Genomic DNA, 16,790 nt, shown 5'->3' with positions numbered 1-16,790 from the left:
AATCTAGTGTGAATCTGGAGCTTTTCACATCAACAGATCCCAGCCCCCTTGGGGACAACATCGCATCCATTGAATGCACAGGGCAAATCCAGCAGGCCTAGCCTTTCTTTAGGCAAGTGAGGCTTTGCAGCCACCATGGACAACCACAGGTCGGGTGCCTCCTTCCTCAGGCTAACTAGGATGAGCAGACAGCGTGGTTGGTTCACAGCACAGCTGGTACGCAGGCTTCAGCAGTCAGGTCCACGAGCATCCTGATCATTTGAAGCTGTCAGATGGCCCAGATTCACATCTCAAGACATAAGCATGACCCTCCAGCATGTTTGGAGAGGCAGGGATTCAGGGCATGTTGTCCTGTTACTGCCTCAGTAGTGATGTTAAAATCCCTTTGCTGTAGGCAAGTGGTACAGCCAGCCCCGGGAAGTTAATTCAGTGTCTGAGCTGCCACCTCTTCCCCAGGGCTGGGGCTGTAGGGAGACACCAGCCCTGGATTACCGCTGCTGCTGGGGCGTACCTGGATGGGCTGGGGAGGTAGAGATTTGGCAGTCTCCTACGATCATCATTCAACCACAGGCTCTGCAAATTCAACACAGTGCCTGTACTAAAGACATCAGCTGAGCCCTGTATGGCTAAACAAGAGCAGTGTCTGCATTTAAGCAGCTGTGTTACCCTCTCCCCCATCTCCAGAGCTCCTGGCACTGTGATGGTGCACTGCCAAGTGCAGCTCACCACCACTGGCTGCCAAAATCACACCGTGCAGCTTCACCCAGCCACCGTTCTGCCCATATCCCACATGGGAGGATTTTTCTGCTATTTATAAGGCGGCAGCCTCTCTCTAAGGCCCTAGAGTTCAATTCCACTCAAGCAACAGCTTCTGCTGCCCAAAAACCCTCGCAGGCTGCTGCTGCCTCCCCAGGCTGCATGACAGAAGAGCTGCGCCAGCCCCAGTATTTGGTTTTGTTCAAGAGGGAATCCCACACCACAGCCACTGGGGTCAGTGTTTATGCTTAAAGGGAGATACTGTCAAGAATAAAAGAAAACAATGAGGATAGGTCTAAAGCCCATTTTTTTTTTTTAGCAAATTTTGAAAGTCAATTTACTTTTAATGAGGTGTCAGTGGTGGTTTTTAGGTTTTATTTCACAGCAATATTCCAGCAAGCAGCATGTCCACACCACCACTCCAACTTTCCTCATTTTCTAGATCCATATGGGATTTTAAAATTGTTTTTATAAGTTAGCAAGAAAGTGAAATTCAAATGCTTAGTGGCAAACATCCAAAGTAACACAGAACAAACCTGTACTCCCTCCTACACCCCAGTCCCTAGGTCTCAAACTAAAGAGCAGCATCAATTCCAGTGGATTATTAAGTACCTTAAATGAAATGTCAGTGTTTACAATAATGCTGATGAAATAAAGTGGTTTGGGCCAATGATTAATGACAGCAACAGGCTGCTGTCTGGCCTTTAATTTTAGAATTTTATTCCAAAAAAATATAAGCCTACAAAGGCAAGCTTTATTAAACAGTCCAGCCTGAGATGTCATCAGCAAACTATTTCCCCTCTAGATAAATCACAGCTTCTTCTGTTACAGTCTTCTTATTACTAAATCTAACTCCACAACATGCATCTTTTCCCTGCCTCACAGCCAGTGAAGAAAATCAGACAAGAAGGGATTCACTAGTCTCCAGGGCCTATGCACCCAAAACAAAACTTTGCTTTCACCCTCAGCATGCCTACAGCCAACACCCATTGCTTTAGCCTATGCTTGAATGAACTGACCACAATCCTTTGCCATGCTGCCAAATTAAGCAGGTAAATCCAGAAACACCTGTTCATCACTTCTTCCAATCAATCCACCACCTAAAAAAAAGCCTAAGTTTTACATCTACCCAAATGTTAGTAGACAAAGGACAGAGAAAAATAAGACTTCAAAATACATATCGTATCCTTGATAGGATCACGGGTGTGATTTTGATTCAGATTTGGTAAAGGTTTTCCTCTTGGTATGTCTAGCTTAAGCATTCAGAAGTGTTTCTGGACCAAGCTTGCATGTACCATGTCTGAGCCTATTCAGAAGTGAAAGGGAAAAGCACAATATATGGTATTTCGTGAGGCAGAAGCCTGTTGGGTGAGACAGCAGGGACCCAAGCTCCAAAGTCCCCATCTCTAATAGAGTGATGCCTGGGTAAAAGGATGCTTAAACCCGTTTAGAGCTCAGTTTTACATATGAAGCCCTGCATGTCTTTTAAGGGTACAATCTAATTCAAGGAATTAATCCCCAGCCTTGCATTTATATTGGTTTGCTTGCAGAACAGAAACCACAACTTAAAAACACTGACTGAAATGCAATTGAGGAGTTAACACAGGCTATTGTCTGGTCCATCCACACTTGCTCAGCAGACCTCAGTCTCAGCCTGAAAGCATCAAACCTGGCTGTAGGGCAGATATCAAGTATTTACTGCAGTCTGGCTCAACATGTGCCCATTTGGTTTCGTTCACCCCTGCAAAGCAGCATCTTCCCAATCTTGTGTGTGTGCCTAGCTCAAAAAAGATTCACCTCTGCTCACTGAGGGGAAAAAAAAATAAATTAGTAGCTCTGCTGCACAAAGAGCCATCTGAAATGCACACTGACATGTGAGCACATGCAACTCAGGAGCATGGCACCAGGAAAGATGCTGCCCATCAGGAGGGGCTGCACACCAGCAGGTCTCAGCCCCTACATTGGGCCTAGACAGACAGCACATAATCAAGCGTAAAGGACACACACTGTTGAGCAATGTGCCTTAACTCACTCAAAACACTTGGGTCTCAGGACCTAAGTTCTTCCAACTCTTAATGACATCCCAAACACCCACTTGTAAGAGTTACTCTTCCACAGTATCCTGGGAAAAAAAATTAATCACTGATTTACTGCATAGATTAAAAGGGCATCTATGTCCCAGACACTTTGGGAGTGGGATTTACAAGCAAGACAGGTCTGTTGGCTTAACTGCAAGACCCCACACCAAGTTACTGGTCTTGCAGTAAAGATGCTCTCATTTCAAGTTTTAGCTTCTTGGCAGCTTTAAGTGTTAAAGCCTAGTGGATGTGCTAACCCGTGGTTTTGGCTTGGTAGCAGAGTTGAGTAACGCTAACTAGTGATTGACTATGTGATGGAATATGGAATCATTCCTCTCTTAACATGTCAAAAAGCCTTTAGCCCTGTAAACATGACAAATAGGCCTGAGAACCCTACCCCACAGGGCAGCTGCTTCCCCTCCTGCTGTCTCTGTTCCCCCTCTGGCATCACAGTCAAATGTACAGAGTAGCAGCATTAAAAAAAAAAAAGCCGTCACCTTTGCAGCACCAGCAAGTTCCATAATTATTTCCAGCATTACTGCAAGCCCACCATATGGTGCCTTGCTGGATGTCCTGCGACAGGGCCAGACTTCAGACGGAAGGTGGTCTAAAGTCCCTCTCTAACAAAATCTGAAATGGTATTCAACAGCTGAAGAGGCTGTCAAAATAGAAGCTATCCCAAATGAAATCCTTCGGCGTACAGCCCAGAATTACTAATGGAAGAAAGCAAAATTGTTTTAACAGACAAGCTACAGCCTGGATCCATTATAATCTGCCTGATGGAAAGGAAACTACAGCACATCTGAAGTTTCCTATTTCTACTCAAAGTTGCGTGTGTGCCAGCTTACTAAACCTGGGAAAGGTCACTGCAGTGATGTACGGCACCATCTTCTGCCCATATGCAGGTGGCGCAGCAAAGCCACAATAAACAAAACCTAAAAGCTGCTTCAAGCTCTGGCTCAGCTTCCTCCTGACAAATACTTAAAATAGCTTAAATAACAGGATGCGAGAGGGGAAAGTAACCCACACGTTTCCTTTTAAGGATATATGCTCAGCAGGACACACTCTAGCAGGATCACAGATCCCTATTTGCCTTAAGCTTAACATTTCAGTGCATTGTTTTACCACCTTGCAGCAGTGAACAAAGTGTTCAGCTGGGTTACAATTTTTAAGTACTTTGTGTTTCCAGAAAAGATGCTTATCTCTGCTATTAGAAGCAGGGAGAAGGAAGACAAACAGAGCAAGTTCGCAGATTTTGTTCTGCCATGCCTCCCCTATGAAGGGCCACTGTTTAGCCACGTACATACATACACACATCTGTTACACTGAACAAATTCAGAGATCAGCTAAGACTTGGAGCAACCTACTCTTCTCCCACTAACCTGCGGGCCATTCAAAGCCTAGACAGTTCTGATGCCCCACTTCATTACTTTTTTCAGCTGTTAAAATGCTTTTCCGAACCACTGCTGTTTACCACTTGGATCACTTCCAACACAAATACCTGGTTATAGGATGCTGGGAGCTGCTTGTCTGAGCTGTAGCTGACTTCAGTGCTAACCTTAAACCATGGTTTCTATCCGTGGACTGCTTCTAGGAAGCAGCAGGTAGTCTATGGAACTCTTGCCTTTTGCTGGCTGTCAGAGAACAGCACACCAGCTGCATGGGAGAGAGGGAGATACCTTCAAGTGGCATAGAAGGCAGGTGGTGACAGAGTATATAGTAACACACCTCACTGCCTTCCAGCATCACCAGATGGCTCAATCTCGTCCAGCTGCACGCAGAAAAGCTGGTCAAATACACACCTTTGAAGTCCCATCAACCTACACATCCAGAGCAGCAACTTGCCCCATGCTAGAGTTAAAGAAGGCCTCCAGGAAGCCCATGCAGCTGCACATTGGAGCAGGGCACATCTTGGTAAGCAGAAACTACCCTGAGAGATACTTCCTCCTCCCCACATCTCCTTTACAACATCCTATAAGCCAACGTGCTGAGCTTTGCTACAACCATGCTTCTCAGCTGCGTTCCAAGTCTTCCAGGTAGCTGGGAGAGGAAAGAAAAGCTTCATTTTAAATAGCAGCCTTAATCCAACTTTCCTTCGCATTCACTAGAGACAGCATTAGAAGTTGCCAGCAAAAGTCAGTCACCCAGTTAGCAACCATTTCTATATCCCAGGGCAAATATGGGTCCTTTAGGCAAGAATAAAAGGAATAAGAGCATTAAAGACACTCACGACAGGCATGTCCCACCACAATGCTTGCAGGCTGTACCCTGCCTAAAGCGTACAAAACAGAAGACAGCTGAAAAGGACCAGCAGATTCCATCTCACTTGTGGGTATATCCTGGCTAATTATCACATTTCTCAATAACACCTAATTTTTGACACTGCTTTTATAATTTAATACCAAACAGGGACCAGAGTGAGCTGGTTTCCTAAAAAAAAAAAAAAAAAAAAAAAACAACACAGGATCTGACTTGGGTTTCTCCATGTTTCCAGTGCAAAGGCAGCCAGTCAACCTAATCTTGCTAATTTCCCCCCACACTAATGACAAAAAGCCACCACATTCCAGCCAGGTTAATCATTTTAAGTTTATCCAAGGACAGAACGGGCTGCCTGCATCCCAGCCTTATTGAGGTTTGTGCTCAGAGGCACATTAGGCAGCAAGAAGCACAATGGTCACTCATCTTCCTCTGCGGCAGCTCACTTCCACCTGCTGGAAAAGTCTCAGGAAGAGTGAGACAGGAGAGGGAACTGCCAAAAATGCAACTTGCTTCAAGTCCCAACAGGGAATACTACTCCATGAGAATCAGTTGTCTTTGAAATTTGTATGTCCTTCTGCAGACTGCAAATTTAGAGCAAGTGAGAGTTTTAAAGAGCCACTCTGCTCTAGAGGGCAGTTTACCCGATACAGATGCAAGGCAACTACCAATTTGTATTTATAACCAGTGCTTGAGCGATGCCGATGTCCAGTTAGGAAAATGAAACACTGGCTCTGATCACTTGTGCAACTCATTCCCAGCCAGTGCCAGTCCCGGGTGTGGTTCCCCAGCTGCATACGCTGACCTCAGTCCACACTGCTGCGGTCCAGCTCCCATCCTGCCCCTCCCTGGCGTTTCTCTGATCCTCCAGTAAGCCATATCAGGAAACTAAACCAGCAGAAAACAGTCTTCTCCATGATGTCAGTTTTCTGCCCGTTTCAGCTTCCCAAAGCAGCCTGCCAGAGGCTTCTGCAATGCCAGCGCAGGCGGAAAGCTGGAAGGCAGGCAGAGAGCTTGGGCTGTGCAACCCCTTGAGCATCGCAGGCTGTTAGGGAGGTGAGAACCAGAGAAGAAACAGAGCCACCAGAGGGCAATGCATATGCACTGCAGCCGCAAAGCATTTTATTATCACTGCAAGTTGTTCCATAATGGCCAGGTAAACAGACACTAATTAGGTTTTGCCTACAAGCTCACCAAACACAGTGCCTCAAATACACCCGCACAAACCAGAAACATAGCACCTACATTTACCACCTGCACTGCTCAGCCAATCTGACAAAACCAACATCATCAGAACCAAGCACTGTGCAAGCCCTGAAGCACTGCCTGGGCTGAAGTAATGCAGTACCTGTTTGGATATTTCTTCTGCCATCAGGAACCAACAAAGCCTACCCTGGAGCAACAGGGCAAGGCTGTCTGCCAGTGCTCACTGACAGCCGGACTGCCCGTGTCCCTTCCTTTGTGCTCCTTGGCTAGAAGTGACAAGCCAGAAGCAACAAGGCTGCCAAGGGACTCCTTGGCATGGAGAAGATCACGAGAGCAGCAGACTGCCCACATCCTGCTGGCACCGCTGCTCACAGGGCTAGGATAAATTCATTTCAAATGTACAGCAGACAGGAGCATGGTGCCCTCCTCACTGTGACTTACCAACTTTTGCAAAGGCCTCCTTGAGTTCCTCCAGCTCATCTTTGGAGATTTGCGTGGTGTTGGCCATCTCATTAATTTAGGGAGTACCTAAAGAGAGAAAAAGGACACTGTGTGAAATCAGGCTGCATTCAAATGCGTGCAGTTTTGAACAGCAGTATAGTAACAATCAATACCAAGGTCACCACAGTTCTCGAAGCCACGTTTATCTTTCCACTAATAAAACAGATGTGTGAAACTCAGAGAGCGGCAAATTCACTCCTTAACAAGTCAAAAATCCCATTAGCCTTGTTAATATTTAGCTCTGTGTATTTATTTTATGGGCTATTTTGTTCTGCACACATTAAGGTACCTGCTACCAGTGTGTTCTGTAGGTCAGAAAAGCTCACATCTCCAGGGATTTTCCACAACTTTGAACAAAATCAGAATCCAGAGTTAAAATATCAATGCAAAATATACTGAACGCTCTGCCTGCTGGTCTGCCCCCAAGAGCACGCAGCCATCAAACCCAAATAATAAAGATTCTGAACAGTACCTGAAAAAGGTCTTTTTGCACAAAGTAGTATACCTGCTACTGTTTGCAAAAAAGAAATAGTCTGCCTTTCTACAGGGAACTGTTTGAATAAACACCTGCCTATTTCCCCAGAGTCAGTTTCTCAATAAACCATGTAAGCAACAGGCTGTTTGCACTGCCACTGACCACCTCTCCGCTCCTGAGCAAGGCACAGCAGGAACACCACAAGCAAGTCTGGAACAGCAGGCATCAGCCGCGCTCAAACCCCAAGTACACAGAAACTTCGCATTGATCAGACCTGCTTGGTGTTTAAGAAACAGAGAGGATGAAGCGTACAGTTCCTACACCCATCTGCTATAATCCTCCTTTCCAAGCACTGATTAGGTGCCACCCAGCCAGCCTGGACAGGAGGCATCACCATAAGGATGGTAAAAGGCCAGTGATGTACCCACGTCCACTTCCCATGACATTCATGACAGCAGCATCAGATGCCCTGTTGGCACTTTGGCCAATACGACCAAGACAGATCAGTGATTGATGGAACAACGCAAACAGGGGAATCCCTGTGCATGAACAGAAAGGTAGGCACCAACAAGCACATTCCAGCACACATGCTAGTTCTACCTCAGGGTCTTTAAAACATGGATCTGGGCAGGCTCAGTGCAACTTCAAATGAGACTTGCATTCCGAGATTTTCCAGCTCCCACAGTTAGCTACAATCACTAAGTTGAGAAACAAAAGGTTCCTCCTCTGCCTATGGGAACAGACACAGCTGCCGCCTCCTCTGTAAGCAAAAGGATGAGCAGTGAGTTCAGGTTTACAGATTGTCAGAAGGCAGGATTGTGAACACGCTGGCTCACTGCTCAAGCAACAAGAGGCTCAGTTTCACAAATGCCTGTGCTCTGAGCAAGCCTCTTTTGTCTGAGGCTCCCAGCTGCCTTCACAAGCACTTGTTAGCTTAAGAACACGAGTTTGCCTGTAGCTGTAAATATTCATTTTCTGTAACACTTTACTCAGTTCGGGAAGAAAGAAGTCGTTAGAGATGAGAGCAATGGGCCGGTGTGCCAGCATGGGAAACTAGCTCAGACAGGTGCTAGCAGCAGAGAAAGTCAACAAGAAGTTGCATCACTGCAGAGACAAGAAGGAAAGTACATCAGACCCCACCTCCAAAAACATCTGCAGAGCTGCCAGCGGACACAACAAGATGTTTAACAGTCAGTAAAAGGTAAAAGCCACCAACAGCAAGACGGCCAACTTCATCATTGGACTTGTACTGCAAGAATGGGGCAGTGGCAGGAATTGTGGCAAAGCTGCATCAGACTGACTGAGGGGGGGGAAGCACCATAGTAAATGTTTTATACCATTTCAGAGGTAACAAGTTAGGCTAGTTGACCAAGGAAATGCTACCATGCAGGTCCTTGCAAGATGCAGGAATGCTGCGTGCAGCGCTGCCCGCCTTGCAGGATGCCCAGCCTGGGACCTACCCCTGTTCCTGAAGCAGCCCCCTCCCTGCAGCACTCCCACGGGTGCCCCAGCAGCCTGAGCCTCAGTGCCACCAAAACCTGGCTGTTATTTCCAGGGGATGAAGGAGTTGCTCAGCAAGAAAGTCAGCTCTGAGCAAGCTTGGTGCACGCTACAGGAGGTGGATTTCACAACTGGCAGAAACACTTGGGGAACACTATCGGGAACGGAGACAATTTTGGCTAAGCGGGCAGGCAGGTGGCATGAGCTGCCAGGCAGGAGAGGGCAGGCCTGCGAGACTGAAATTTCAGTTAACGCACCTTCACAAATTCTGCCTTCTTCCTCATCCTCACTTGCACCTATTCGTTTTCAAACCATGAGGATTTCCTGCAAAAAGGGATTTCCAAAAGCATCATTATCTAACCACTTCATTGGAATTTAATTAGCTGCTGACTATCTCTAACATCTTTAAAAGCAAAACAAGCAGCAAACACCACCATAAGCTGAGAGCTTTTAAAAAAGTTGCTCTGTTTGACTTTAACAGGGAAATATTACACTCTGGATATGCCCTGCAGTTGTTTGTGTGGGTCTTCACTTAAAAAAAAAATTTCCCTTCCAGCTCCTATGTTGTTCAGCTCAGTCAGTAAGTCTACAAAACAGGTTTACCTCTCAGTTTTCATACTGCTTCCTCCTTCTCTGCTTCTCTGCTTGAGAGGAGAGAGGGAGAATTTGAACCAACAGAGAAAAAGCAGACACCTGACCTTGTTACAGCTGTCTGGGAAGGGGAAAAGTATGTTATAACAAAACAGTGTATGAAAAGGTTAGTGGGCCACAAAGTTACAAGCCGACAGGGACTGCTAAGCTCCCAAGGCAATTTTACAGAGTTTTTTTGCAACAGAGAGGTATTACACCAACATTGGCACACTCATCTGGGGGACAGGAGAGCTTTTCAGTTTTTTGTTGTGTGTGGGTTTTTTGTTTGTTTTTAATAGCTGAGTCTAGGGCATTCAAAATCATGTTTTTCATTCAGTTGCATTTTTAAACAAGAGGCTTTGTCTTCACGGACATAAAAAGCCCTTTTATCACACTGGCATAGGGATCACACATCAGCTGCCTCACTCAAAGCCCTGTGGGGACACGGCACCACGCTGCTCACGCCTCACCACGTCACATTCACTTCTACCACAAGCAAAGTCTCTGCCAGGGCATGCAGTGAGAGCCAGAGACAAACTCACATTTAAAGACCTATTTTAGAGGGAGGAAGAGAGAACGAGGGGAAAAGAGGAGACAGAAGTGAGCTACTGATCCCACACCCATTTTACACCCTGGTGACAGATGGTCCATCAGTCAATGCACACATAAACAGAGTGTATAAGGAAGCAATTCCTGCTCCAAATCCCGTTTGGTCCTGCCTTCATCCCCTTACCCCACAGAAGAAAAGCAAAGGCAGCTCCATAACACACGGCTGCACAAAAGCAGCTTCACAGAAGAGAGCGGCTGGCAGACGGTGCAGCCCGTTTCTGTGCTCTGAAGACTTCACTTTGTACTGCAGATCAGAGCTGCTTTAAGTACGTCTCAGGTTTTTGAATATCACTCCCGTCCCAGAGAGGGGCTGTATAAAGTTTCTGTGCAAACAAGTTTTATAGCTTCTAACCACACTGCAGTCACTGAATCGGGGTTAGTTTATTTGCTCTCCAGACAGAACTGTAATACAGGCAGGTCAAATAAAGCTGCCCCAGCCCATGTGTTTTAACAGCTGTAAGCCACCTGGAGACACACTATTGCAGTGGGGACTGCCACCAGAGGGGTGCCTTCTCTGCGGTGCTCAGCACTTCCAGCACAAGCGCCAGAAGCTAACTAGGGCATTTGGTGGATTAACTGCTCAGACAGCAACTTAAAAACACTCAAGCCCAGAGAAAAAGTCCCCAAGACTCTTCCCCAAGAGGAGAAGCCCTGGGAGCTGCATCCTGTACAGAGGGTGGGTGGAAATTGGTGGCAGGGGGTGGGGGAAGCATCCAGGCATTTGCACATCTCCTTGAAAGCTGGAGGATTAATTCAATTTTGAAAGCACTGGGCAACCAAATATTTCCCGACAGCCACTTGAACACTTCCAACAGAAACAGAGCTGGAATTTGCTGCTGATCCAAATGGAAGAATTTGCTTTCTTAGCAGCTCCATGTTAGTTTGAAAACTGAGTCGCTCCGTCCCTCCCAGACCCGCCCTGTTTTAATATCTCTAGAACTGACTGATTAACAGCATCAATTTGTTTACTCAAATGGGCAAATGCAGAGACACATGAAAGTGTCAACAAAAAGGTATTAATATGTCCTTTTTCCATCCGATAAAAAAAAAAAAAAAAAAAAAGGAGCAAGCTAGGCCTAGTCTGGAGCAGTGACTCACCCCGTATGTATTCCTCTGAAAAAAGGAACCTGTGGTTTTGCTGCCTTTTCATGACAAAGGCTCCAGACATGAGAAGGCAAGTCAGTCAGCATTAACTAATTAAAAATACTTCAAAACCCGCATATCTCTGACCACTAACCCAGCACGTATCAGTCTTCCTTTAGGAATAATGAGCCAGACAGCCAGGCATTCGGTCCCCCCCAACCCATGGCAAGTGCCAGAGCCCCCGGGCTTGCAGCACAGGGCACTGACGCAGCCACCTTGCTAATTTGGAGGGAATCCTGGTGATTCAGCTGAGGTAGGATCTGGCCCCCAGGCTTCCTGTGGCTCACCCCATCCTCCTCTTCCTCCCTGTTTCGCAGGTAGTGGGCTTGGCCCTGCCAAGAGCCGCATCAGAGAATGGGGTGGCCACCCGCACTCCCCTGCTTCCCTTGCCCTATTCACCCACCCCCCAGCTCCTTTTGCAAGACGTGTGATTCTTGGTCACCACAAAGTCCTTCCGAGCCCACTGCTGCAAGGGCTTCTCCCCCACTGCCACGCAGACCCCCTCCACAGGGCCAGCAGCATCATGCCCATCCTGGCATGGCTGTGCAAGCTTCAGAGCTGCTGGACAGCCTGGGGCAGCCAGTCTGCTCAGAGCAAAGCAGCAAGTGAAGTGAGTCACTGGTAAGGGCTGAAAGCCTCAGTTTTCTTTGCATCCCTTCCCAGGTGATTGGGATGCTGCAAAGGATACTGCAGGGATCTCCTGATGCTGCAGGAACCCTCCTCCACAGGCACCGGCCAGCTCTCTCATGCTGCATTTGGAAATGCTTGCAGGCAGGAGAGGGCACACCCCCCCTCCCATTAGCAGGTGCACCCAGCAGTTCTGCTGGCTCCTTTTTTTGGTCCAGTCCAAGCAAAGCCACTGGGGTTTTACAGACATCTTCAAACTTGATAGCAACAGGAAGAGGCAAAAGTTAGTGGTTCACAGTCTTCGTCTGATGAGTCCTCCAAGATAAACACTTACTGCTGCTTTGGGAGGAGACAGGGAGATTTAGGGATTGATGGCCTGTAAATGAAAACTTATCATGCAATCCATCCTCTCCTGCTCATCATCGGTTTGTGTGTTTCAAACCATGTTCTGTTCATCAGATTCCTCCAAGACAGCACCCACTCGTTAGGTGTGGTTATTAGCAAACACCAGGTTGCTGGAAGCATATAAGTTTTTATTTGGCAATTACCTTCCAGGTAGTCACCCATCAGAGGCACAGGCTGAAACCAGACCTTCGCCACACTTTCATCTTTCCATACAGCAATAGGTGCCATCCTGATAAGAGCAGCAATTAGGTGATGCTACCCGATCCGCAGGGACTGCACCACTGCAGTGTCCAACACCTTACCAACAGCATGATGCCACTACAAACCACTGTCCCCCAGAAATGACTTTGCTGTTGCTCTTTGCATGAATGCTGGACTCAGGAACACCTCCATGTTTTGCATCCATATCAACTCAATTAGCTGCTTCCCCTGCCTCAGGAGGAAAGGGGCATGCGAAGCTTCGAGCGGATATTTCTTTGCAGTGCCAGACTTGGGCGAGTAGCTGCATCTCTCATCTGTGGCTCTTCCCTTCAGCCAAGCTTTCCCAGCCCCATGCACACCAGGCTCAACACTGATGAAACTACAGCTCTGCTCTCAAGGTCTGCAGTGCATTAACTATTGAACAGCACCGGGCTGTAAAGCCTGCAAAGCAATCACCCAAACCCAGCTTTATTTCGTTATTAAGCCAGCTTTCCTCATCCATGCACAGCACCAAACAACTTGCCTCAACAGGCCAATGACCAACTACACACAAATTCAATTTTAATACCGAATTTCTTTAAGCGTGTCTTGCTGTTTGAATTTACTACTTCCCACCTCCCAATTCTCCAGTTTCCTCGAGCTACTGCCTTTACACCCAGTACATCCAGTACACACAGAGTACACACTTGGACTCATCCATGCTGGTTGTGTAGCCCACCAGGTGTTATACAGCCACTTGTTAAATCGCAGGGAAAGGACACAGGACAGCAGATAGTGATTGCCACCTTATGGCTCACCTCTTCCCAATCCCAGACAGAGACTACCTCCAGCTGCTGTTTCTGAAGCATCTCTAAATCAGCAAAAGTCCCATTAGTGGGTTTTACTTCATATTCTTTCAAATCACTGAAACTGTCATGCTGGGAGAGACAGGCTCCCTGCTACACTTATTTTCACCTGGGAGTGGACTGTGAGAGTTTGCTCCTGTTGTTACACAACTCACCGCTGCTGCGGGGGAAAAAATCTGTCAGATCCATCAGGAGCAGAGACACATCCTGGAGTTAGTCACTGCACGTGGCTTGCCAGCAGCTCTCTCCAGATTTGGAGGCATGCCTCTATGGGGTATCCACCTCTGGACATGCACATTCCTCCAGCAGGTCCAGGTTAAAAACCCAGTTTCTCCTAGCTCCACCTGGGTAGAACAATGCCAGAGATTTTTCTGAGCAGCGCTTGGGTAGGTGCCCAGCAGGGATCTGGGCTGCCCAGAGGCAGGGTCACTCCAACGATATGGGAACAACTGCAGCAAACCAGGTTTGCTATGCCTTCTGCTTAGACTTTAACCACTGCCCCAACATCCATGGGCAGCCTGGACAATCTGATCCTTCACTGTTTGCATGCTGGTCAACACGTTTTCTCTTCCTTCAAGACAGAACCAGATTCACTAGCTTTGATCATCTTAAATCCTTATTAAAAACAATTGCTGACCCATCAGCCAATTCACATGCCTCTGACTCCCCTGCACAGTCAAGGAGGCTTTTTGGGGTGCAGCCACACCTGAGTAACAGTCAGCATGTTCAGCACCCTGACCCAGAACCAAGCTGTAGCCAGTACTCCCAGAAAACCCCAAATCAGCATCAAACCTGCTCACAGCATCAAATAGAAATCAGCCCTTTGCTAAAAGGCCAGGAAAGCCATGTCCTTCAGGGCAGCATCCAGAATACTGAGAGTTGGGGACATGACACAGAAATTTGTAGGGATTTGAGCACACAAATCCTTCTGTCTCACAGACATAGAAAAACAGAAAGATAGCAAGCAGCTGAGGATGCTCAGCCACGTGATATCCAATTGCCCAAAGGCTGGAGGGGAGCACAAGTCTGAGTAACACAAATGCCTCCACTCCAGCTGCACATGGGAGGGATTAAAAAAAAAAAAAAACAACCAAAAAAAAACTTCTCCAGTCCTCAGTGCAGTCCCCCCCCAACATATCCCCATCCAGCCCTGAAGGACTGTGAGCCAGAGCTGCCTCTGACACACATTAAGGGGTGACATGCAATCCTGGAGTAGAGTAGAGGGATGCTTCCTTACCCTCCTGACCCAGTGTTTACTACAAGGAGGCTGAACTGACAGAAACATAAAACTAGTTTGGGACTCAAATGGAAGGAAGCAGCACAGAAAGCTTTCTGCAGACATACACTCTTCTCTGAAGGCTCCTGACGCAGAAGACCAGGGCCAAGTGGATTGGATGGACAGTCAAAGCAGGGGCAGTGCTGACTTTCAAGGAGGAGAGCAGCTGCCCGCTAGATCTTGCAGCTGCACCTGCACACACCCAGCACGCTGCAGACTGGCAGCTACGGTGTACCGACCGCCTCACTGCTCCAGCTCTTATTACATGTATCTACAGAGTACTTATAATCTGCAGGGCACCGTAGAAACCAGATCAAATACTGTTTGAGACAGCAGTGAATCAGTCCTTAAAAGCCTCTTTGCCAAATACTTCTCCTAAACATTGCATTTTGGCACACCTCCAGTTTTAGCAGTACTCCAGGATTAGAGCACATTTGAGATCATAACCCGCTAGATTGGTTTAACTCACTTTTGAATTTCAATAGTTTGTCCACATCAGTGGAAACAGGAACAGCAATATACCCTGTTAACTAATTAGTACAACATGAAAACAGGTGATCCTTTCAAGACCTTTCAGGAAAGAAAGAGCTGAACACTCATCCTGCCTGGAATTTGCAAAATCAAGTAACATTCAGAGATAATTTAAACCTAAGTGTAAGAAGATAAAAAGGGGGGGAGTTAGATGTCAGCTAATGGACTGAGACTCATAAGGCTTAATTTAAGTGCCTGGCTCAAGCACAGAAAAATCATGCTAGCCTCAGGAAATTCTTATGCTGATAGTAACTCTTATTCTTGTGTAGTTTCCCAAATAAAGAGCAGTATGAAACACTTCCTTTGGCTTATTCTGTATCTTAACCATAAATGACTTCAAGAAAGGACCCACCTCTTACCACCCATCACAAAACTCAGCATAAGGCATCCCTCATTTTATGACGGGACTCTCAGAGCAATGGTGGGAAAGTCAACGGGTTCCCCACCTGCATAGGTGAGGAGGGATGAGGATCACAAGGCTGATTTAGTGCAGATTTCCTTCCCCAGAAGCAGCTGGGACCTGCCTGCTGAGACCTGCAGGTTACCCTCAACATGCTTTAAGCATGTGTGTCTTGATTTCCCAATATTCAGCCCCAAAGGAGCCCAGTTCCTTACAAGGGTGAGCTGCAGACCTCAGCCTGTGCCCTGGCCTCCAGCAGCTGGATAAAACCCTTCAAAGGCTGAAGGGACTTGAGGCCATGCAGCTCAGACCCACCGCCATCCCCCAGCACCTCCAGCCTCCACTCTCAAGTAACACCTTTGCTTGGCAGGTAAAGCAACTGATATTCAATATGCCATGATAAAGTAAGAAGCGTTACTCAGTCTGTAAAACTTCCCTCCCACCCGGGCGGGGGAATCAACCCAATCCGTAAATTAAATCACAGTACAGTCACTGCTTATTCAATGCCAGCAAACAAGCTCCTGCAAGCCAAATACCCAGCATGACGGTGCTGATCCCTGGCGAGCTGGACAATAGGGAGTTTCAGCGATTAATTTTGGGAGGGTGGGTTTCATGCAACCTTTTAGAAGCTACAGCTGCGGTCGAGTGATTTTCCAGACTGTTTTATCAATTTGAAGGTAAACAGAGTTGTCCTGAAATGGCACAGCCAGGGCTGAAATCCCGGCAGCCTGGCAACTGCTGTCCAGATGATAAACATTCAGGGAAGTGTGTCAATGAATGTTTTCTTAAATAAGAAACAAAACACTAGAAACTACAAGCCATACTCTAAGCATTGGAACTATGTTTCAAAAGTCTCTTAAAAACCAGGAATTTCAGCAACTGATCTCTTACTACATAGAAAGAGCTACTGATAAAAGAAGAAAAACCTTCCTCCATCCTTCCCCTGCTCCCTGTAATCTTGTTTAGAAAGCACTTGGGAAAAAGGGAAAGAAGTCAAAATAATTTGATTCAGAGCAAGAAAGCAACACGAGACTGCAATAAATCAGTGTTGCTGCATAGCTGCCTTAGTGGCGTTTGGAAGTAGAAAAAGCCCTGTAAATTCAACACTTATTTTCTTTAGAGAAGATGGTACAGATCCTATCTACCCTTAACAAAAGCAGAAACATTAATCTCAAAGATTAATGTGAAATGGCTAGAAGAGCAGGAGAGCTGCTGTCTTCGCCTCCCAGGAGGCTGCCATGACAGTGAAATCACGTTTACTCTGACAGCAGGGTGTTGCCCACACTTCTCTATAATTTAACTTAATACAGGGAGGAGCAATAGGGAGCAAAAGATAGCAGTCGCCAGTCCA

General features: G+C 46.9%; 1 protein-coding gene across 3 annotated transcripts in view; it reads right to left on the bottom strand.

Moving 5' to 3' along the window:
• PLS3 (plastin 3) overlaps positions 1–16,790 on the bottom strand; it is a 55,304-nt gene that overhangs the window by 16,641 nt on the left and 21,873 nt on the right. For 2 of the 3 annotated variants that reach the window (XM_075053792.1, XM_075053791.1), the window contains exon 2: positions 6,738–6,824. In XM_075053792.1, coding sequence (XP_074909893.1) covers positions 6,738–6,804 — 67 coding nt within the window. In that variant the 5' untranslated portion in view covers positions 6,805–6,824. Of the gene's footprint in view, positions 1–6,737; positions 6,825–9,029; positions 9,049–16,790 lie in introns of those variants that run through there. The other variant, XM_075053793.1, reaches the window with a different exon arrangement.

This window comes from Buteo buteo, chromosome 22, assembly GCF_964188355.1.
Source record: "Buteo buteo chromosome 22, bButBut1.hap1.1, whole genome shotgun sequence".
Classification (NCBI taxonomy): Eukaryota; Metazoa; Chordata; class Aves; order Accipitriformes; family Accipitridae; genus Buteo; species Buteo buteo.
Note: the sequence above shows the minus strand (reverse complement) of the source record. Positions and strands in the feature narration are given on the sequence as shown.